Source organism: Eschscholzia californica, unplaced genomic scaffold, assembly GCF_041429995.1.
Source record: "Eschscholzia californica isolate CP2 unplaced genomic scaffold, dmEscCali1.0.p SCAF_1, whole genome shotgun sequence".
NCBI lineage: Eukaryota > Viridiplantae > Streptophyta > Magnoliopsida > Ranunculales > Papaveraceae > Eschscholzia > Eschscholzia californica.
In genome coordinates, this window is record NW_028238198.1 from 16,805,234 (window position 1) to 16,828,535 (window position 23,302).

Genomic DNA, 23,302 nt, shown 5'->3' on the forward strand with positions numbered 1-23,302 from the left:
AAGGTTTTCTAACCGTGAATATAAAAAGAAAATCATCAAAAAAAATTGAACTTTTTGGAACCAATTTTCTATAAGAAATGGATAGCTTTTAAAACCTTTTGTAATTTTTTTTTTCACTGAACAAACTACTAATGATACCTTTAAAAAAAAAACAAAGAAATCTAAGGATTTTGATGAAGATTTGGAAGAAAAAATGAATTGAAAATGGAGAAACAGTAGAAGAAGAAGTCAAATAGGGAAATGGCTATTTCATCTGAAAATGTGGGTGTCTACACAATGGCCGACTTACGCCTACCTAAAGCCTAAAGCGAAAAAGAGGGGCACCAATAGAAGCGCACCTTTAAATGATTAGATCTATTTTGCCAGAGATTTTGATTTACATAGAAATGGAAAATATTGGAGTTTTGGCTGTTCATATTTGGTGGCGCTCTGTGGGCAGAGAGATCCATGGTCGTTCACGGTTTGTGGTGTGCTGGGGCAGTTCATGTTTCGTGGCACTTCACCTTTGATGGCCAGTCATTTCAAGTTTTTTCATGGAGAGTGGCCAGACAGGCGGGTTGGCATGGCAAAAATCTTGGTACGCCCTTTGCCTTTTCATTGTGGCGGGTTGTTCTGGCCAGTCAACAAATGGGTAGCATTGTTTTCAGGTTGCTTCTAAACAGGTTTGGCGACATCATTTTTGTATCGACCTGCCCCATTGTACACAAAACTCAGTATTTGGAATTAATCATCTGTCTGCATTGAAGAGGGGAAAATCTGGATGTCCAAAATAGTTGGCCTGTCCGCACCTACAGGATCTCTCGCATGAGAACAGTAGGTGAGTTAATCACAGGTTGAACTCGCATGCATATACAGAAGAGCCACCAGTCTACATATAAGACCCCTAGGAAGAGCTTTCCAGATCGAACGTGAATTTGGAAGCATCACCAAGTTTCTCTGCCTCCGGTAAAGGATCAAGCATTTGTGTGAATGACAGGGGTTCCGGGCACCTGGCTTGAAAAAGAGAAGCTCTGCTTCAAATAGAAATAGCTCATAGAACTTCGAAAAACAATTCTGTTGCTGGCCAATAAAAGAAATTAAATTTGAAGAAACGAAGTTGGACAACCAAAATAGACTAAATATTAAGCTCCCGAGTTCTAAATAGCCGTTGAAATGAAAATTTAAGAGCCGAGTAAAGAACAGCAATCAAGGATGAAAAGCTTGGGCGAGTATCTTTATGTGATGGGTAAGAAACGGATAACAGAGTCGAGATTAAAACTAAATTCAGCAGATAGGAGAAAGAATTAGAGAAAACAAACAAATTAAGTATTAGGATAACATTAGAGCGTAGGAAAAATAAAATATGTCTAACAATCATAAAACTATCAAAAGCTTTAGTAAGTTCTCCAATCCAGAAAAAAATGGACCATCTGCCTGTTTTGGCATATTAGAATTTCATCAAATAAGTTAGTAAGCCATAGTCGAAAAGAATGATAAACAAAAAATAGAGAGAGATAGAGAGTGAGAGAAACATAAGCACAGCGTGCACATTGATCATCGCTATTAGTGTTTAGACCCAACAGGAGAATGCTGCTGCTGTGGCTGCCAGTTTTCAAATATGCCGGAACGTCCTTCACTGTTGTCATCTCCTCCCATGTCCCAACACAACACTATATTCTCTCTAAGAACCGCAGCAAGCTGACTTTGTTGCAGCTTGACCACTCCCTCCTGCCTGGTCTGCTTGGTTAATCTTGATAGTCTGAGGCTGCAAGAATCCGACCAAAGAAATTCAACATGAAACTCAACTTAAGAGGACAAGAAAACTAAAGAAAGAGAGAACAAGAAACCAAAAACGATGGAATTCAGTTTGTACCTCAGACTTGGTGTCAGTTTCGGCAAGCCTCTGTTTTATATCCGTTGCTACCGAAAAGAAAACCTGCTCCACATTTAAGTTTGTTTTTGCACTCTGCATATGCCATGTATGTCAGTAGACCCAGTACAAGGAAATGTTATGTCATAAAAGTTGGTACGAAAAAGATTTTCACTTACAGTTTCGAAGAACTTGATTCCATACTCGTCGGCCAGTGCTTGACCCTTGGATGTGGGAACCGCCTATTGAACAAAATCTATTACCAGTTATTGGAATTGTTAATAGAACATAAGAGGTACGATAGTTTGAGATTTGAATTTTTTAACAGGTTGGGGAATAAGGTGGTTAAGAAAATCATCTATCTCATTAACTAGTAGAGAAAAGAACCCATTTCTCTTTTCTTAAAGCCAAATTGTGAAAACGGGATCAATCACATGAAAGAATGAGAAATCAATTTATGCAAAAATAAAAAGAGAATGAGAAATCAATTCCACTACTTATAATGGAAAGCAGAATCTCACCCTCTTGCTTTCATCCATATCGGCCTTGTTCCCCACAAGTATCTTGTTGACATTATCAGAAGCATGTTGTTCTATGTTTCTGATCCAGTTTTTGATGTCTGTTAACGTAACAAGAAAAAGAATGAGTTTACTAAAAAATTATACAAATCAATTTTGCTGCAAAAGAGAAACCCAACCACCATATGGATCTCGATTCTCAAGACTGAATGACATAGCAAAAATTGGAAAAAGAGATAACTCAGAAGAACCCACAAATACAGATCCATTGGTCCGCCAGTAAATGGCTGATACTCAAATACATGGAGCTCGGGGTCTTATGGCTTTAAATAGTAAATTAAGCTATCAAATATCATAGAGAAATAGAAGTGAAGCGGAGTACTGTTGAAAGACGACTCGTCAGTAACATCGTAAACCAGCAAAATGCCCATTGCACCACGGTAATAAGCTGCATAAGAAAATTGAAGAAACATCAACCATCCATTATACTACATATAAAGTAAAGGAAGGCCTGGTTTTTGGAGTTTCAACTTTTTCCTAGAGCATTACTTTTCAATTTCTTGCAATATTAAGTAGTATGATGTGTCCACAAAGTACCCAGTAAAGTTTCGGTCAGTGTCAAACAAACATGTCCATGTGTCAGCCTGTTGGCAGGGAAAAAGGACTTTAAACATATTGTCTTTAACTAGATGAGAACTAATGAAATAACCAATAACTTGTTCTTCAGATTGTACGTTGTACCATTTATGACCCCAACAGAATGTGAAATTGTACCTGTGGGGCCAGAGTAAGGTGCCGCTTGTTTTTTTCAAATCTGAATTAGATGTGTAATTTTAGTTGTTTTGCATGCTCTTATCTTAAGATCTTGAAATAAGTATTTGTATCCAATATTCCAATGCATGTATTCTCATCTTATATACACGTCTGAATTGGACAAAGAAGAGTTGTTTTAGGGTCTGAATTTAGTAGAGAAGTAAACACATGCATATACTCAAACTGTACATGTAAATTACACATCGATTGGTTCAAATTTCAGATTTAGTAGAGAACATTTAGCAAATGAGATTCCAAAATGGATCCAACTGTATCCTAGGCTTTCACACGCTTCATGCTCAAGGCATTCAGCTAGCAGCTCCATGCATGAAGAGTGCAACTACTATCTGATTCCACAGAAAGTATCCTTCATTATAATATTGAAACCCCAAAAGTAGCAAATTCTACCTGTTGTGATTGTTCTGAACCGTTCTTGGCCAGCAGTATCCCAGATTTGCAGCTTGATACGCTTGCCGTCGAGCTCAATTGTCCTTATCTTAAAATCAATCCTGCAGAGAAAAACATACATGACCTTGAAAGATAAGACTCGATTGACATGAAGAAACGTACTCTATAGTCTGTAGAATGCCTATCGATAAGATGAGATAGTACACACCCTATTGTAGTAATAAAACTGGTAGTGAATGATCCATCCGAAAACCGTAAAAGAAGGCAACTCTTTCCCACCCCTGCAGAAGCATTAAAAAGAAGATGATTGAATGTCTATAACCTACAATAGTGCACAGGATTCCTAACAGCTGATACCAGGCAAATTTCTAACAGCTGCACAGGATATGAGTGACCAAAACAGTCAAACTCTATATCCTTGAATGGTGACTATCCAACTTGTCCAATTCTGAGCTAACATACATATGGATAAAATAACAATTACTTCGGAACTAACAACTGCTTGGGGTCTGTTTGGAAGAAAAAATTTCTGCATACACTCACTCCATAAAGATCCTTGGGGTTTTTTTTCATCAGAACTTAGAGCATCTCTAATGCAACACTCAAATTGAAAAACTCAAAGTGCCACGTAGGATTTTTTGAGTTTTTTTTTTTGTAAAAAACTCTCTCCAATGCAACACTGCAATTTAGATCTCAAAATGACGTGACATCATTTAATGTTTAGATATCTTAAGAAGAAACTCAATATTTGAGATTTCTTTTGAGGATCTCAATTGGCTACTCAATATTAAAAGCAAATCTACCCATCTAAGAAATGACACCCAAGTTATTTTTAAGTTTTTAGAGTGTTGCATTGGAGATGTCTTTTGAATTAAGGATCTCAATTTTGACATCTAGGAAAGAGAAACTCAATTGAGCCTTGACACATAGGACAAATTGAGTTTCTTTTGAGTTTTGCATTGGAGATGCTCTTAGCCACGCAAAAGCTAAAGGGTTAGATATACAAAGTTATGTAGGTTCAAGGCGCCGATACCAGGCAAACTTCATACATGAGAGTATGAGACTAAGACATGTTTTAAAAGTGTAGAGAAACTTAAGGTAGATTTTTAAATGAAATTTTTGGTAAAGCACTCTCATTCTTCGATAAAAAGAACTTAAGTTTTCCACGAGTAACGGCCATAAAGTATAAACATAAAAATTTCAGTGTCACCTGTTTGCCGACTCTACCCTAACTGAAGATCAAACTTATAAGTGATTAAGTGGGCCATGCCTTTTCTCAACATCTACAAAAGTGTGTTTTGCCTTGCCTTTCGTTTTGTTAGTGGTGGTTGATTCTTTATTCAATTCCTCCTCACTTTTGAGTAAGCTTGATTAATGATATTAGATTCTTCCTCAACCTTGGTATGGATCTTAGCTTGTGGGTGACAGGCCGCGCTTGTCCTACTGGACTGTGCTTGCGGGCTCATTGGACCCCAGTTCCTCAATTCCAGTACCCTTTTCAATGAAATAGATCTTTTCCTATAGGATAGAAACCTCAAAAGGTTTCTCTTGTTGTCTCCTCTATGCTGCTACTTCATTGTTACTTCCCCATTGCAGAGGTAAATAAATCTGTTGAACCCTCGAAAGGCTTCTTTTTCCTCTTTCTTTCTTCCCATATAACCCTTCCCGAAACAACACTAACCAAATTCAAAATTATATTCAACTAGCATCTTTAAATAGATCTATATAACTCTAGCCCACAAACCAGAACACAAAAACCCCTTCAAAAAATTCGCAAACCCTCGTAGTAGCAGTTGATACATAAACACAACCTATACCCAATTATTTAGATCAATACATTGATTAAACAATTTAGTAGAACGAATATTGCATTGGACACTCCAAATAGGTCATTGACGTTTACAAGCGGATCAGGTAAAGGAAGAGTTTGGGATCTCGAATCAGACATGAAAATCATAAATATGTGTTTACGTCGTACAGGAAAATTGAAATGAATGGAAAATAAATCTTCAGATCTCTCAAATTTAAGAAGCATAGACACTATAATCAACAAGATCAAGGTATGTTAGTAAAATTTATCCGTACAAAAATGATCGAAAAAAGAATGATGAATAATAGCTTACCACTATCGCCAATTAGGAGAAGCTTGATGAGGTAATCGTAATCAGCTCTAGCCCTTGCAGGTGGAGCAGCCATTGGAGAAGTAGAAGAAGAAGAAGATTAAACCCTAGATCAAATTCGTCTGTATGAAATGGGAAGAATAAAATGATAATTAGAAATCAAACGCGGATGGAAGAGAAATGCCCAAATTAGAGAGAGGAAACCTTGAATTTTGGGTGATGAGTTTCGCGGGTTCGGCCTAGATGGAGCGGGCTATTATGAACTTGCCTCCTTTTTTCTTGACGGAGCCCCGCGCGTACAACTTGCTCACTCGCGCGTGTTGCCCGGGCCAGCTCATATGTTGAGTGTGGAAAAGCCAAGTTCCATTTTTTTTTGTTGAACAACCAAGTTTTTTTTGAATTGGTAAGCGTGTGCCTCGAACCCTTGACCTCTAAGTTGGAAGACTTACCTCTTACCACGTGAGTCAAGGGTTGTTGGCTTGAACAACCAAGTTCCACTTGTGGTAATTATAAATTGGGATATTTAGTAAACGCCCCCCACTTATTTAGCAATATTAGGACTTCACCCCTAAAAAAATTATCGTTCAGGCGTTAACCCCCATTGCCCCTTCTTCCGTCAAAATCTCGTTATTTAGTGGGCGTGCGAGTCACGTGCTTGTCATCGGACCAAAATACCCCTGTCCTAACTTTTAGTATATGACCCCCATTTATTTAGCGATATTAGGATTACACCCCAACCAAAATAGTTTGGTTAGTTGTTGAAGGACGATCTGAAAATCGATTTAACATGAATGAATTTCTTCCTTAATTTTTCTTCTTTGATTGATTCTCCTTCTCCTTCTTCAATTTCTTCTACATTTATTCTAGATTTCAATTCTTCTCTAGCAAAATCTTCTAAGATTTCATCTTTTTTTTGAAACCCATGTCTAAGCAATGGACAACTCCTTAAAACAGGACTAGAAGATTCAATATCAGATTTTTGTGAAAAACAATTATAAAACAGAGACTTTTGAAACCAATTACACCATTTTTGGGTACAACTACTACTAGTTGTTCTTCCATTCTTTTTCGGGTTCTTTTTGGTGGATATTATAACTTGAACTTGACCCATACAAGTAATTTTAGGGTACAACTACCTCGGACTGGTAAAGACACGATCCACCCTACCATCGGAAGGTATTAGCTCGGGATAAACTATTCTAATGGACAAGGTATTTTGGTCGGGGGTGTAGTCCTAATATAACTAAATAAATGGGGGTCATATACTAAAAATTAGGACAGGGGTATTTTGGTCTGATAACAAGCAAGTGACTCGCACGCCCACTACATAACGAGATTTTGACGGAAAAAGAGGCAATGGGGGTTAACGCCTGAACGATAATGTTTTTAGGGGTGAAGTCCTAATATTGCTAAATAAGTGGGGGGCATTTACTAAATATCCCTTATAAATTTAAAGGAACGGGGAAGTCTTTCAATTTTTGTAAGTCGGTATAACGGGGAAATAAATTTTTTCTCGCATAGTACAAGGTGGAAAATATAAAAAAAAAAGAGCCAAACAAACCTTTTCTCACGTCACCGACAGAGGGTTGTCGGTCGTCTCCCGTTCGACGACCGTCGCCGGCAACTATAACTTTCTCTATCTTCTCTCTCCTCTCTCTTCTCCTTCTGTGTCTCTTCTCCTTCAGTCTTTCTGTATTTCTTCTCTTTCTCTCTCTCTTTCTCCATAAGTTTCCCTGATTTCCTCTCTAACTCTCTCTAAGTTTTGGCGAAGGGGGTAACCCCTTTACATGGACTTAGAAAGGGAGAGAAGAGAAAAGGAAGAGGGGAATAGACGCAACAATTGATGGTAGAATTCACGCAAAGTTGATGGTGGAACTTGTGCAAAGTTGATGGGGTGGGAAAACGAAAGATGAAGAAAAATATGAAAAGACAATATTGTGTGGGTGATGCATCGAAGGACCAAAAAATTCTAATTTTTTTTCCTCCCAAAAATTTGACCCCGTAAAATTTCTTATTTCTTTAAAACATCGATCTTTTGTAATAATTTAGAGTGAAGAGAAGATATAGAAAGATGAAGAGATAGAAGAAGAGAGATTTTAACTACGTTCTAGTGTGAAAAGTGAAACAGTTTTCTTTTGGTTGAATACCCCACAATTTATCCTTCGTTCTTTCTCTCGCTAACAAGCAATTTTTCAGGGAGCTCGGTACACTATTTTATCTGTTTAGGATTTTCATTAAAGAAGTCACAATAGTAATTTCTTAGTCTTATAAAGTCTACTATGTTTTAGCACTCAATAAGAAAAAATAACTTAATATCCTATATATTAAATCAACCCAGTCGGTTATATGAGGTATAAGTCTGGTCATCCGTTTTTGTTGGAGTTTGATAGAGATTACATGCAACGGATGATATAAAATCATTTTCGTGTAAATCAAGTCAAAATAGAGGGGTATTAGTCTCAACAATTAAATCAGTTAAAATCTCCTTAAAATATTTTCCAGCATCTCACGATTTATCTCTAACTTCCCACTCTCCATATCTTTCTCTTCTTTCTTCTTCTTTTTCCTCAGTTTTTTCTAAGAGAAGGAGCAGAAATCGAAGGAATATCGATCATCTAGACGGAATATTCGATCATAACGGAGGCTTCCATGCATCAACTCTCTTTTTCATGCTAATATAACAGAAGACCGTTTTTAGACATCAACGGATTATAGTATCGAAAGCCCCTGCTCCCATAAGAGTGGGCGATCGGATGTTACGCGCTGTTACATAGCTCCCGTGCTCCCATAAGACGTGGCTCCCTCCTGTCCGTTCATTTTCGCGTTTCTTTAAATCCAACGGACAACTGCTGCGACCACACATTTCTTCGTACCACTGAGAACCACCATAGCCGCATCATTTATTCCCAGCCGCTACAACTTTAGAAAATTAGTTTAGGGTTTCTACTTTAAGCCCCTGAAATTACAAAATTGCCCCTCCTTTTTGTCCCACTCAAGGTATTCAAGGCTTCTTTTTTATTCTTATTAAGCTTCTAACGCTTCTATTTTATTTTGGGCACTTAGGTTCTTGATTTTGATTTATTTTGTGGATGATTGATTTCGATTAATTCATAGTCCATTAGTTTAATGTTAGAGTTTCTGATTTTGATATATTGAGCTACAAATTTAGATTATTTGGTGACTGGTTTTGATTGTGGGTACCTAATTTTGTATTTTGATTGTAACTTTAGGTCTTTATGAGTTTAAGAGATATATGATTTTTTACTCAAAGACTTTTACCTAAGAAGATATGTTATTTTTTGAAACTTTAAACACAAGTCTCTTTCTCACTGTGTCTCGCTTTGTGGTCTCTCGGTTTCAGATTTCGTGGCTAATCGACGACAAAAGGCTTCGTGGTCGGTAGGCCACTGATGAGACATGAAAATGTCCCATTTAGATCTCTTAACTTGGGCTAGTTAGTCAAATTCGAGCAGTTACTCTGATAAATCACGTGTTTCTCTTGTTCAGGTGCCTTCTACGGAATTGAACGCAACAATAGATAAAAACAAAAAAAAGACACACTTCGGGGCATTTTGATCATTTGGAGACAATGATTGTCTGGTGATTTGGACATTTTTGATGCTCGGGTGAAATAAGACTCCAAGACGAAGTCGTGGGCGAAAACAGAAGTGAAAACGGAGTCCGGACGAGTAAGATAGACTAGGTCAAAGTTTTGGTCCAAGTTAGTTGACTAAAGATCACCCAGAAACACGTGGCATGCAATATCACAATAAGATGGATATTTCGGAACGCTGGTGGGCACATGTGTGTAATTTCAGGATTTTCAGGAGTCTTTAATATCACGCAGCCGAGCGCAAGATATCATAGTGCGTCCAAGGACATCTAACGGTTATAATTCTCCCCGCGCACATGGCGTCATCTCTTAAGTGTGTTGTAGCGCCTGTCTATGATCCGAAATGCACCAAATCATTCTTTTATTGATAACTCCAACAACCATCACTCGGTTGGCTGATCCTTCCTTTATTTTCTCTTTGGGTTAATTCTGTTTTGGCTCCCGATTTGTGACCAACTCGTCGTTTGGGCCCTTATAAGTGTCCAGCAGTTCGTTTTGGTCCCAAAAATTTCCTAATTGGCCCCAAATTTTTCAACCTCTCAATTTGACCCCCATGGCATTTCTGTAATTTTTTTTTTCTTTTTCTTTGTCCACCTCATCTAACAATTACCACATTACCTCTGTCCACCTCACCCTTCTTCTCCGACGAAAGGTTGCCGGCTGGAATAAAAAAATCCGGCCGGCCACCTTTACAAAAAAGAAAGAATCTCCCTTTTTCTCTCTCTTCTTCTTCCTTTTCTTCTTTCTCTCTCTTCCTCTTCTTCTGTCTCTCTCTTCTCTTCTTCTTCTTCTTCTTCTTCTTCTTCTTCTTTCTCTCTCTTCTCTTCTTCTTCTTTCTCTCTCTTCCTCTTCTTCTTTACTCTCTCTCTACCAAGTCTGGCGAAGGGGAGGATCCCCTTCGCCGGACGTCTGGTTTCCAGACGAATCTGGAGTTCCCTTTCCAGATTCGTCTGAAAACCAGACCTTCACGGCATGGTTTCCAGGCCTTCAAAGTCTAGTTTCCAGACGTCCGGGGAAGGGGATTAACCCCTTCGTCGGACTTGTAGAGAGAGAGAGGGTAAAGAAGAAGAGGAAGAGAGAGTAAAGAAGAAGAAGAAGAGAGAGAAAGAAGAAGAAGAGAAGAGAGAGAGAGAAGAAGATGAAGAGAGAGAAAGGAAGAATTTTTTTTTTTGTAAAGGTGGCGGGTCGGAATTTTTTATTCCGGTCGGCATCCTTTCGCCGGAGAAAAAGGGTGAGGTGGACAGAGGTGATGAGGTAATTGTTAGATGAGGTGGACAAAGAAAAAGAAAAAAATAAAATTACAGAAATGTCATGGTGGTAGAATTGGGAGGTTGAAAAAAATTTGGGGTCAATTAGGAAATTTTTGGGGCCAAAACGAACTACCGGACACTTATAAGGGCCCAAACGGCGAGTTGGTCACAAATCGGGAGCCAAAACAGAATTAACCCAAAAAGAAAATAAAGGAAGGATCAGCCAACCGAGTGATGGTTGTTGGAGTTATCAATAAAAGAATGATTTGGTGCATTTCGGATCATACAGCCAACCGAGTGATGGTTGTTGGAGTTATCAATAGAAGAATGATTTGGTGCATTTCGGATCATAGATAGGCGCTACAACACACTTGAGAGATGACGCCATGTGCACGGGGAGAATTATAACCGTTAGATGTCCTTGGACCCACTATGAGAAGTTGGGTTTTGACGAGAGGGTTGAAGGGCCCTCGTATAGCAATCCATTAATCATTATTAACTCCAATTATTTTATAAACAAGAAAGTACACCACACACACAAATATTATCATCAAAGTCTTTCCTTACATTTGGACTTAAACTTCCAAATTAATTTATACAATTAGATTATGATCTAGTATTTCTTGTTGCACTTATCCCAACAAGAATTCAAACATATTTGTTCTTCTTCCAGACCTGCATTAAAACAAAATCCGAAAAGAAATAAGAAAACTAAGCTAAAACAACTTGGCATTTTGTAAGTAATATTTAATTTTAAATAAAATTTGACTGTGTAAGAATATGATGAACTTACGAGGATTTTCTGGGGTACTGATATTAGAGCAATAAGATAAAGCACAACGAGACTGACATGTATAGTTGATATTGACCTCATCGACATGTAACACTCTTTTGCACAACTCCTTACACATACGCATACAAATGCCAACTCCGCCACCACAATTAAAAAAACATTGGGTAACACACCACCAACCTGCTTGAGCTTGCTCTACAAACATGCCTAACACCAAAACTGTTATCATCAACATAATTACAGTTTGCTTTCCACACTTAATTTTACCCTCCATCTCAAGCAAAAACAACTTTATTTTTCTTTTTCTTGTTTGTTCTCTTACTACTTGAGATATGATGTAGAACCCATGAGAAAGGCTATAATTTATAAGACTTTCGTTTTGGATCATGATTAGGAAAAATAACTTTATTAATAAAACTCTATCTGAGAGATTTTCTTTCTCTGAATCATTTTTGTTATTGAATCTCTGCCAACTAAAAGTTTTTTAGCGTGGCTACATAGAATCTTTCTTTTCCTTTAACTTAAAAATATTGAAAACTGTAGTTTCAGTCACATGAGTTGCAAAAGAAAAAAATTTATGACTTGACACATGTGATTTCGGTGTATCTTAAGAGTATTCAAATATTGTTTAGATTGCATGATTTACAAAATGAGAGATAATAAATAGATTATATTAGTAATATTTGATAAGGAAGATTAATGAATATTGTTTGAAAAAAAATTAAGTTTTAATACACAGTTATGATTATGTAAATCTTTATGACTATTATGTAAAAATATCTATTTTGAAATAATATACTAAAGTCATTATAGCCTTTGGCATTTCTCTTTTTCTTAAATCCATTTTTTTTTTTTGCAGTATTCGATTTTGATAAAGCAATTATCAAGATAGTTTTAATTGGTGAAGTAATGATTACCCATAGTTTTATAAGATTTTGTTGATAAGACTTTTTAACATGACAAGGAAATAATCTCATAGATTTGGATTTTTTGCTTAATTTATGAAATAATCCCAAATTCTACAGACAATGCAGTAAACTATGTACTCAGAGAAATAAGGAAGGGAAACGGTATACAAAAAACAGATCTAGTGGTCTTGATATCTACTACTTTCGAGTAGGCAAGCTCTCTAATGCAAAAAAAAAATGATAATATCATGAAACTTTCAAACATATGAGAAAAAATAGTTTGTGATAAGAACTAGCGTGAAACCACTAAGTTATGCTTTATCGGGTTACTGGTTTCTCGCTTCCTTAAAAACCATTTTCAAACCAATTTTACATGTCTGTAACTGTTATAGATGTTTTTTTAGAAGAATTGTTATAGATGTTAATCATTTATATAACAAATGGTATAGATTTTCATGCCATGTCATAACTTTCATATATAAATCTTAGTCTTCTGTAACTTTTCTTCATAAATCTCAATCCGCCCACTTCGTACAAAATCTCACATTATTTTTCTTTCTCTTCCTTATCTTCTCTCTCTTCAGATTCAAACGATTCCTACTCTATCTTCTTCTTCTTCTATCTTCAAACAACCCAATAAAATCTATACTATTATTACAATTATTATTTTAATTGTATTTTTTCTAGTTGACTTAAGTATATGTTTATTACTCAGTGTAACATGTTTGTAAAAGAAACTTATCATGACCTACAAGTGATATTGAACTCATATAGTAGTTCTATATAATCTACTTTGTTATTTGACGATATCAATGGACCATAATGAGATACATGAGTAACGTAACAGATTTAGAAAGAATTTTCAACGATCAACAAGAAGTTAAGATATTTGAATACAAAAGATCGAGTTTCTTAAATTTAGGATATCTTTATAATTATTATAATACCATTTTTTTACTTGTTTTGAGAAATCGACTACGATCTACGTTAATCGTTACGAGACATTGATACCAGTGGCGAAGCTAGGAATTTTTCGATGTGGGGGCACATTTAAGTCAAAAGAAATAACAATTTCATATGTTATAAGAAAATGACTTTTATTGATTCATAATATTTTACCTATTTACGTATTTATAGTTGTCCTCGATGAGTTTTCATCTTCTGAAATCGTTGCATAATAACTTCATTCCTAATAGTATAAAATACATCATTTTCAATGTACGCAAGTAAGTTATCATTCATCCATTCGTCTCCCATTCGATTTTGTAATATGTTTTTCACAATACTCATACTAGAAAACACTCTTTCTACTGTAGCAGTTGTAATTGGAAGTGTTAATGCCAATGTAATAGTAAGCAAACAAGCGTGTACACCTTATCTTTTATAAGTAATAGATATGTAAAACATAATTAGTTTACGGGCTTTAATAAACTTATTGAATATAAAAAGTTTAATTTAAATCATATAGGAATAGAAAAGAAAAATGGTATACATGTCTTCTTTTGATGTCACGACAAAAGAAAAAATGAGAATACGATTTTGTAAGAGAACCTAAGTACCGAAATTTATAACTTCTATATCTTTGTTTGTTTCTAATTTAATTGAAATTAGTATACAATAGTAGATTTGAAACTTAATTTTAATTGAAATAATTTAGGGTTTAAGTAAAATAGAAGTGACTAACTAAAAAGAATTATAAGATCTCTCCTAGAATAGAAAGAGATTAGCCCTAAAAAAAATATTTAATGGTTACGAAAATAATTGGGGTTATTATAAGTACACCAGTATATGGTCGTATTCAGTAGGGTTGCGGGGCATTTAAATTTTGTCGTGACAAGTTGGAAAGTGGTGATCTTTTTAATGGAAGTAAATGTTGGTGGTGGGTCATTGACTTTTTTATTAAAAAAAAGTATAGTAACCAATAAAGTTGGGTTGGTATTTTGCATGAGTTACTACTTATTTGGTTGTAAATTAATAGGCACCCTCTTGTTATATTACTACTACAAGAGGGACTCACATTTGGGTCGTGGGGGCCTTCGTCCCCACGGGGCCCTATGTGGGCCCGCCCCTGATTGATACATCATTAAGATGTGATAAGCACGATAACCACCTAGTTAAGTTAAACGAATAATTAAAGACGCTTAAAGTCTGACAAGAAAGAGTCTAAAACCCGACAACAACTACTTTATTTAGTGCCTAAATTACATGGGATAAATCTTGGGGATAAACTGTTGAGACTCAATCCCAAGACCTCATGGGATTAAGAAGAATAGTGTATTCGATTCGACTACGTTGGTGTTTAAAAGGTTTATACACTAGATAACCCTCTAATGAGAAGTACATCACTCTTGATGAACGTCAAATACTTCTCAAAAGACAAGATTGGAGAGATTCCTCAAAACATGAGTGTTCCACTCATCTTATGTAAGGAATGTCCGACTTTGGTTCCGTCAAACACAGCGCCGTAAAAGGAGGTTATAAAGACAGATACTGGGAAGGACAGGAGAGACATGAAGTTAAGTGGGAGCGCAAGAATGGATTCTGTCATCCTAATCACATTAGGTCAAAAGTGTCTCAAGGCCACTTGATGAGTGACAACTGAAAATGCGTGGCCGTGCTCAAACGGATTAAGAATTAATCGTTTGTCTTTTACAGTTGTACTCGGAGATCAAGAAAGTCTGAATGACGTGACGTATCAGATGGGATACTAAATTGACACGGGAATCGAGGCATTGCACTTGTTCTAAGTCTAAGTGGGAGTCTGAAGGAGTTGAAGGAGGTGTCCTTCGACCAAGATGGCAATGCGAGCAATATGTCGGCTAGGACAATTGATGAAGAAGATCATCAAGTCCGATTGATTTAGGGGTTGTAGTGTTTAGCTAGAAACCAACTATGATCGTCGAATTACGAAGTAATTCGCGGCTAACTTCGATCGGATCCTACATAGGGTTACACATAAGAATGGGTATTTAATCGGATGATATGACTAGTGGGAGTGTGATATAACATTGGGAATGTCCCAAAAACATATCTCACAGGCCTAAATAGAATTTGGGCAAAAGATAGCAAAAAGACCCGAAATAAGGGTTTTGGGCCTAGACCGATTTGGATACTTCTAGGACTCGGATTGGGCTGAATTTTGAAGGATTAGTTGCTGATATAATAAGCATTATATCTGCCAATTTTCGTGGCGTTCGGACACATCCTTAGGGAATTGAGAAAATATCAATAGTTGCTATTTTCGACAATTTCCTTAAATCTTATTCTAAAGGGTGTTTTAGGAAACCTAAAAGGAGTTGGATTATTATTAGGGTTCTATATAAACACTCTTAGGATAGAGAATAAGGTGTGGAATTTCTCTCTAAGCTTTCTTACTCTACCACATCAAGTAGAGAGGAAAAAGTGAGCTAATTCTCAAACTATCTTCTAGTCAAGCAAGAAGAAGGTCTTCTTATTATCAAACCACCATTGGAGTGCTGGCGAGCTTTCAAGGGAAGATTAAATACACTATTCGGTGTCCCAAGTAGAGGAGCTACGTTTGAAGCTTTTGGTCTTCTTTAATCTATTCAACTAGCTTGAAGGAAATATCGATTAAGGTAATCTACTATCTTCTTATTAGTTAATTACTAGTTTTGCATGATGATCTTGGAGATACTAGTGTTAGACATTAGATGTCGTTATCCGCTATAAACACTAGTATAAGGGTATAAATCCCTACACTGTGCAGAGACATAAACCAACTCTGAATTTTGGCTTGGAATCAAAAGATTATGGAATCCATATCTCATCAAGTTTTGGAACTTGATAATTTGGTCAATGGAGTAAAATCCACTGGACGAAAAATTAGTTTTTCAAAGGAGAAAACTGAGAAGGATGGAAACATTGATGTTTCTCAAAACTAGACAAAGAGATGAAGATCACAGATTCATACCGTGAGACTATGAACAAGATCTTTACCTCAGTCCAAGTTTAAGTCCATACTAACATATGAAAGTCAAAACCCATCTTCCCTAATTAACTTATAAAAGAAGATATGATTACCGACTTTAGAAGTTAGTAAAAATACATGCTTCAGAAATCCATCGATGGATTGAATTAGGCAAGAGTTGGAATTTTCGATTTAACAAGGTAATCGAAAGATGTTTGATTCCCAAAGAATGGAAAGAATCCTGAATCTCGGAAATTTCAAAAAGATAAGTGTGAGTGACAGGTTTTCAGGTACAGTATGCAGAGAACATATCATTGAGATGTTGAAAACAGTTAAGAACTGACTCAATATAGACCACACACAAAAGGATGATATGCTTTTGACATCAAAGATCTATAAGAATAGACTGAAAAGATAGGACTAAGTTAAGAAACTTACTACGCTATGATTCTTGAAGTCCAAATGCGAAAGACTCTATAAGAGAAACTCGACCCAAGTCCCATGGCATAAAGCTAAGCAAGACTTAGAGTCTAGTAGGCTCTGATGCGCAAGCACACATGAGAAAGATATTTATGCATCAAACATAAGATCGGTTATGTTGGACATGATTAGCATTCACCTAAGATGTCTTGATGAGACATGAAAATGTCTCATCTGAATCTCTTAAAGAAGGCTAGTTAGTCTAATTCGAGCGATTACTCTGATGAATTGTGTGTTTCTCTTGTCCAGGTGTTTTCTAAGAAGTTGAGCGCAAAAATGGATATAATCGAGAGAAAGACACTCTTGAGGGCATTTTGGTCATTTGGTGACGAGGGTGGTCTGGTGGTTTTGTCAATATTGATACTCACATGAAAGTAGGCTCCAAGACGAGTCCAACGGTAAAAACAGAAGTGAAAACGGAGTCTGGACGCGCAAAATAGAGCAAGTCAAGGTTTTGGTCAAAATCCGGTCAACTTAGGGCTTTCTATGACATATGGCACAAATCCGGGCGTTAATTCGAAATTTCGATACACATGTGGGCACATCGGGACAGGTTTCGGGATCCTCTCTAGAAGTTGATTATGTGTATTGCGACAACGGTAGTACGATGCTCCACACACGTTCCAACAAATTTGGCTGCAACAACGCGCACAACGAATCCATCTAACGGCAGTGTCAATTTAGTTCGTTGATCCATGATACACCGTATCAACCCTACTGCCAGCAAATCACGTCTTGAATGGTCCCCGCCCATATTTCTGGGAATTTGGTAGTTATTTGAAAAACAAAGGAAAGTAGAGAGGGACAAATCCGATCTCTCTCTCTCTCTCTAGAAATTTAAACATGACAGTGAGAGAAAGAGCTTGAAAGAGAAAGAAATCGAAGAGGATTTGGTAGAAGATTGAGAGAGAGTTGAAATGAAGATTCGGCTGGAAGAATATATTACACAGTAGAGAGAGAAATCATATATTTTTGAATCAAAGAAGGAAATAAGAAATAAAGGGAATGAGTTTTAGAAACAGAAACTTTCGAAAATGGAGAGTAAAGGAAAGATTGATGGGAAGATTGGATTGATTTCGAATTGGTTTTCTTCTCTTTATATAACTGAAGAAAACAGAGAGGGAGATATCTCACCTTTTGGGGTCAAAAGTTCAACAAAAACTAGAAAAATCAGAGAAAAAGAGAGAGAAGGAAAAAGAGAGAGAGTTATTACCATCATCATCATCTTCATCTTTTCTACTTCTTCTTGTATTGTTTCTTTATTTTTGTGAGAGAAATAAAGAAACAAAGATTGATAGAGAGGGATTGAGTGATTGTATAGAGAGAGAAAGAGATAGAGAAATCCAATAAAATCAGAATTCATTATCTTTTCTTCTTCTTTTGCTACTGTTTTCTGAATTTTTGTGAGAGAAATCAAGAAACAGAGAGTTATAGAGAGAGAAAGGAACATTTTAGAAGGAGTTAAAGAGAGCTTTCAGAAAGTAGAGAGAGAAAAAGAGTTGGAGAAGACGAGAAAATCAGTGGGAAAATCATTTTCCAACAGAGAAATCGATTCCAAGAAGACGAGAAAATCGACTTCCCTTAGGGTCTGTTTGGTCTGTTTTCCTGGAAAATAGTAAAAACAGAAGGAAAATTTCCCTTAGGGCGCGTTTGGCTGGCAGAGGAAAATCAGTGAGAAAACTTCAATTCTTCTTCCATTTTCTCTCATTTGTCATATTTGATTTAATTTTTTATTATGAGTAGCTAATTCTCCTTCCAGGGCTAGGATGAAACCCATATTTAAACTTTTAGAGACAACATATAAATATTTGATTAATTCTTTTTATCGTGCTTCAAAGTTTAAGTTGTCTAGTTTGTTAAATATGTAATCTTTTCATTATCTATGCTTTTAGATTTGATACATCATGCTTAGGTTAGATCCTTTGAGGGTGTATACTTATTATTTGATGGATAATAGTTTAGAGATATATCTTTCGAAACAAACAACTACATTCTTATGCTTTATCATTTTTAACCGAAAACATCTCCCGAAATTAGGATAGTTTATTATCCGAAATTCTGAGTTATAAAGAAAGGGAATTGATTAGATAATTATTTATTTCAAAGGTGATTTTATGTGGTGAATTCCTAAAACCTAGACTTCTCCCCCATTTGAGTTCATTTTTATTTTTGTTTCAGTATTTGATTTTATCGTCACCAAAACAATTTTCAAAGAAAACGTTCTACTTCTAAGTTTTAGAATAGATTTCACCTAGTCTCTGCGGATCGACCCGGTCTTACCGGAAATATTACTTGACGCCCGTATATTTGCGAGTGGTGACCTATTTAGGGTAACCTTTTAGGCCTATCATGTCTCAAATACTTGGGGTATAACGAGTCTTCATCATTCAAATACAGATAAGGAAATCTGGACCACAACTAAAGAACATCCTCATAATGAGTTCTTAGTACAATATGAGAAGTGAAGATGTCATACAATGCAAACTTCCAGACATGGAATGATTCCCCAAGTGTCGGGCATAGGCTGGGGACTTTTCGATTTTTTGGCCTAAGGTGGGTGAGTTGGGCAACTCCTGGAAGCTTCTCATTCACCCTCGTGTCGAGCTTTGACTTTGGGATGCCCTATGTTGCAAGGCAAGGGCCAAGGCACGCGCCAGCCCAAGGCATGTACACGGCCTGGGGAGGGAGCTCAACCCTCCCCTATATAGTGCTAAGTTATTATTTTGCCTATTTTCACAAGGAAACATCAAATTTTTAACCAAGCATACTCGACTCCTTCATTACTCGTCCAAATCCAACAAACTTGTATTCGTTGGAAAGGTTTTTTCACAAGGATTTTTTTGATATATAATAATAGCGATTCCGATAAATATCCGATTTTTTTATGAATTTTTAAATGAATTTTCCTAACTTACTAAACAAAAACCCTTTTGTAGATTTTTGCTTTGGATTTTCCTAACTTTCATACAATGAGATTTTCCTAACTTTCCAATGATCCCGCCAAAAGGGGCCTTTTGTCTCGGCAAACATTACAGTATGGCTTTAGAACTGAAGAAGTGTTTTTTGTAAGAACTGAATCATTTTGAAAAAGTTTTATGCTAGAACTATATTTCAGTCTTCAGAACTTTAAGTTAGATTTTTGATAATGTGGGTTTTTGGGTTTAAAAGATTGGCGTGCTCGAGAAGACCGCTAGTTACTGATCTGTAAGGCTGCCACAATCTTTCTGATTATCATTTTCTAATCAGAAGCATTAACTTGTGTCTATCAAAATTTATGTGCAGACACTAACTCTTACCAGATATGCTTCCGGTTTAACTGATTTCATGGTTTACGTTGCTCTCTCCCACTTGCGGAGATCAAATACTTACTTTTTTCTTCGTGTAGTATGAAAATCTGTACAATGATCAATGTTGGATGATTGAGTTATCATGTTGGTTCCTTGAGGGACTGCTAACTTTAACTGATTTAGTGGGAGGACGATCAGATATCGACGAAATCTTCAACCTGAAAAGTCCCTAAACCATGACGTATCCATAAAACGTCTTATAAGTTTTACTGTTTCTTGGCGCATTTATCAAAACAAGAACCCAAACACTCGCCGGTTCCTTTTTCACCTGTATTAATAAGCAAAAAAAAAATATGTTTAATTTGTCACTATAAATTTTAATTTGAATGAACAAATTCAACACTTTTTCGAGCAATTTATCAAAAAACAAGAGAAAGAAATAGAGATAATAGGTACAAAGACGTACCAATATATTTAGGGTTTAAAAGGTTTATGACTTAGAAGTTTTACTGCTCTTCTATTAAATCACAGATAAACTCATTTTCCACAATAAAAGAGATTTATTTACTACATACTCGTATAAATTTGAATTGAATTTGGAGTTAAAGAACTTTTATTATTTTATCGTCACTTTAAAGTAAAAACACCTAAGATTAATATTCCGAACTTCATAAGTGAAAATCACTTAATACGTACAAAATCAAACACCATAGCAGATGCTTTTGTAGTGTGTCTTTTTAAGGCACATATTTGGTATTTTAATTTTCACTTTAAACCATCAAAACTTAACTATTTTCTCTAGTTTTAAGATTCTAAGATTTCTAAAGAATGAGTCTTAGAATAATTCATTTCTATTTTAATTAGACCAATTTTGACTAATTAATCTTGTGTTAAACACTTAAACTAAATAATGTTGACTTGGAAAAAAATGGTATTACTTTTATAGTAAGTGGAGATCTATACATTATAAATATAACCATTTTTTATGATTAACTGCAGTGATTTAACATTCATAAGACAATGTATATCAGTATATGCTATGAAAGCGTACATACAATTCACTGAATTGGTTCAACTTTAAATGTACAAGTTTCCATTACCTAACACACATTTTTTTCTGTTCTTTAAGTATTTTTGGTGAAGAAGTAGAAAAAAACTATGGTTTAAAAAAATGGGCTAGAGATTTAAAAACAAGGTCCTAGTTGTGTTAATAGTCCACTCATCCTCTAAAATGTATCAAAAGTCCAAAAATAAATTATAAAGACACATCTAGTCCAAACGAATATCCCAATTCACCAAATCTCATCTCTATGCAAAAAATTTGTTTCCCTTTTTCCAACTTTACCTCTCTATGTATATACAAAGTCATTTATGCATACAACATTTCTAATAGTTCATAACTATTTTTTCAAATGCTTAGAACATAAAGTGACTAGCTAGATGGATTACACAAAAAAAATATACATTGTATACAAACATTAAGTTTGAAATGCATTAGATGTAAGATTAATACAAATTTATTTATGTACTCATCATTTCTAATAGTTTTTAATCTAATTTTTCAGATGCTTAGAACCTAAAGTCATTGAATAATATAAATTAAACACTTAAAAATGCATTGTACAAATTACCAGATACAGTATACAAACATTGAATTAGAAATGCATTCCATCTAAGATTCATACAAATTCATTTAGTTCGTAACCTAATTACACCGTTATCACATTATGGAATATTAAGATTGGAGTCTAAGTCCAACCTCAAAATTTTGACCATTAGGTATGAAGATGATGTGATGATTGTGTATGATAAGGAAGGCTTGAACCCGGAGCTTCTCTCTCTAACTTTAGAGAGAGAAAGTAGATCTCAACATATCCTACCAAGAACAGAGTGCAAAAGACAAATCTTGCCTTCAAACTTTCCAAATCATCTCAAATCAACCTAAAGATCAATCAGTTTTTCAATCTCAACTACTATGTGCAAAAGAAGCATCAATTTTCAACCATTAACAGTTTCTATTTTCCTCTATTATTCCCACCTGAAAACCTAATCTCAAAATCATTCCAGATCAGAAACAAAATCCAAACGAATTTTTTCAACAACAGATCTGTCATATATTAATAGGAACCCTAAAGTTAAGTAAATCAATTACCGGAGCTCAAATCCAGGAAGCAATTAGGGGTAATATCGAGTTGAAGACAGATTCGGTTCCTCGACGGCGGCCGTCTTGCATGTCTTCAAAGGCAACGGTGAATCAACGACAAAGCAGAAGCATAAGTTTTCTCGAACTTAGACATAGACAGGGAAGTAATCTAGACTTTTTTTATCTTTGTTTCTAGGTTAATTAGTTAGTACCTAGCTTTTATTTCAGTCTTGGATGCCGTTTAACAAGCATATAGTCCACCATCGGAGGGGGATTTTCTTCCCACTCCGGTTAATCGATGATCATATCATAGGTTCCAATTTCTCTTCTATTTCAACTGAATGTTACTCTAAAGTTAATCCAACTCCTATCATCTTACTTTTCATCTCCAAGAGAGGTTGTAAAGTTTGTAATCATTATCATTTCATGTTTATTTGGATCCATCGCTTAACCTTATGGATCATGAGTTCGTATCGTATGTCTTATAAAAGATTTAATATTAGCATTAACTTACCTTTCGACCCCGGAAGACACTTCGATTCACATAGGTTTGTCCATCTTAGTAGCCCACCTTTTGTCTCTTACGCTTCAGCTCAATCTCTTTCGAATTCTTTCGCTTTTGCTTTTAGCATAGATTTAACTACTTATCCAAGATCCTTAACATGCTCACTTCCACCCCTTGTCGCATCTCATGTGCGATCTTTTGTCGAATTAGCCGAGTATTTATACTCGGGCTATGACGGCGATCCCATTTACCAGGTGTCTGATCAAATTCTACTTTGTGGAACTCGAACGGATATGGTCTCTGCATATGGAGAATACTGGCGGGATACCCCGGAACCATCCTTTGGCTCCACCCTACAGACACCCTTGTTCAGATCTGGAACTTCGGGTGTCTGTTTAATCCATCTTACATGTTACAGGAAGGCAGGTACTAGTTACATCTTTCAATCTATCGGAAGAAATCTCAAGACCAACTTTCACGTAATCATCTTGAAGAGCTGCCAGATGTCTAAGCTACAGAATAAAGGAAGATCCACTACACGAAGTTATTTTACGCAATTCCTCATTTCTGTATTTTGGTGTATTACTTTGTTTACTGTTTATGTTTATCTTTTTAATTTGGATATTGTAATAGACTTTTAAGTTAATGTATTTGATTTCAACAAAAAAAAAAAAAGGTATGAAGATG

General features: G+C 35.8%; 1 protein-coding gene and 1 long non-coding RNA gene across 3 annotated transcripts; both read right to left on the reverse strand.

Moving 5' to 3' along the window:
* Positions 1 to 1,283: 1,283 nt before the first annotated feature.
* Positions 1,284 to 6,055, reverse strand: LOC147564631 (ras-related protein RABE1c). Of its 2 annotated transcripts, XM_086648491.1 has the most exons (9): positions 5,913 to 6,055; positions 5,712 to 5,830; positions 3,797 to 3,869; positions 3,589 to 3,689; positions 2,750 to 2,815; positions 2,371 to 2,468; positions 2,029 to 2,091; positions 1,853 to 1,945; positions 1,284 to 1,744 (listed from the first exon to the last, which is right to left on the reverse strand). In XM_086648491.1, exons 2-9 carry the CDS (start codon positions 5,782 to 5,784, stop codon positions 1,661 to 1,663), a joined length of 651 nt encoding a protein of 216 aa, XP_086504617.1. In that variant the 5' UTR covers positions 5,785 to 5,830; positions 5,913 to 6,055; the 3' UTR covers positions 1,284 to 1,660. The 2 variants fall into 2 exon arrangements, with proteins under 2 accessions (XP_086504617.1, XP_086504611.1); XM_086648485.1 differs by lacking the exon at positions 5,913 to 6,055 and having other exon boundaries at positions 5,712 to 5,899.
* Positions 6,056 to 11,096: 5,041 nt separating this feature from the next.
* On the reverse strand, positions 11,097 to 11,703 carry LOC147564632 (uncharacterized). Its single transcript, XR_015236937.1, has 2 exons — positions 11,365 to 11,703; positions 11,097 to 11,246 (listed from the first exon to the last, which is right to left on the reverse strand). It is a non-coding gene; the product is annotated as an uncharacterized LOC147564632 (long non-coding RNA).
* Between the last annotated feature and the right edge of the window lie 11,599 nt (positions 11,704 to 23,302).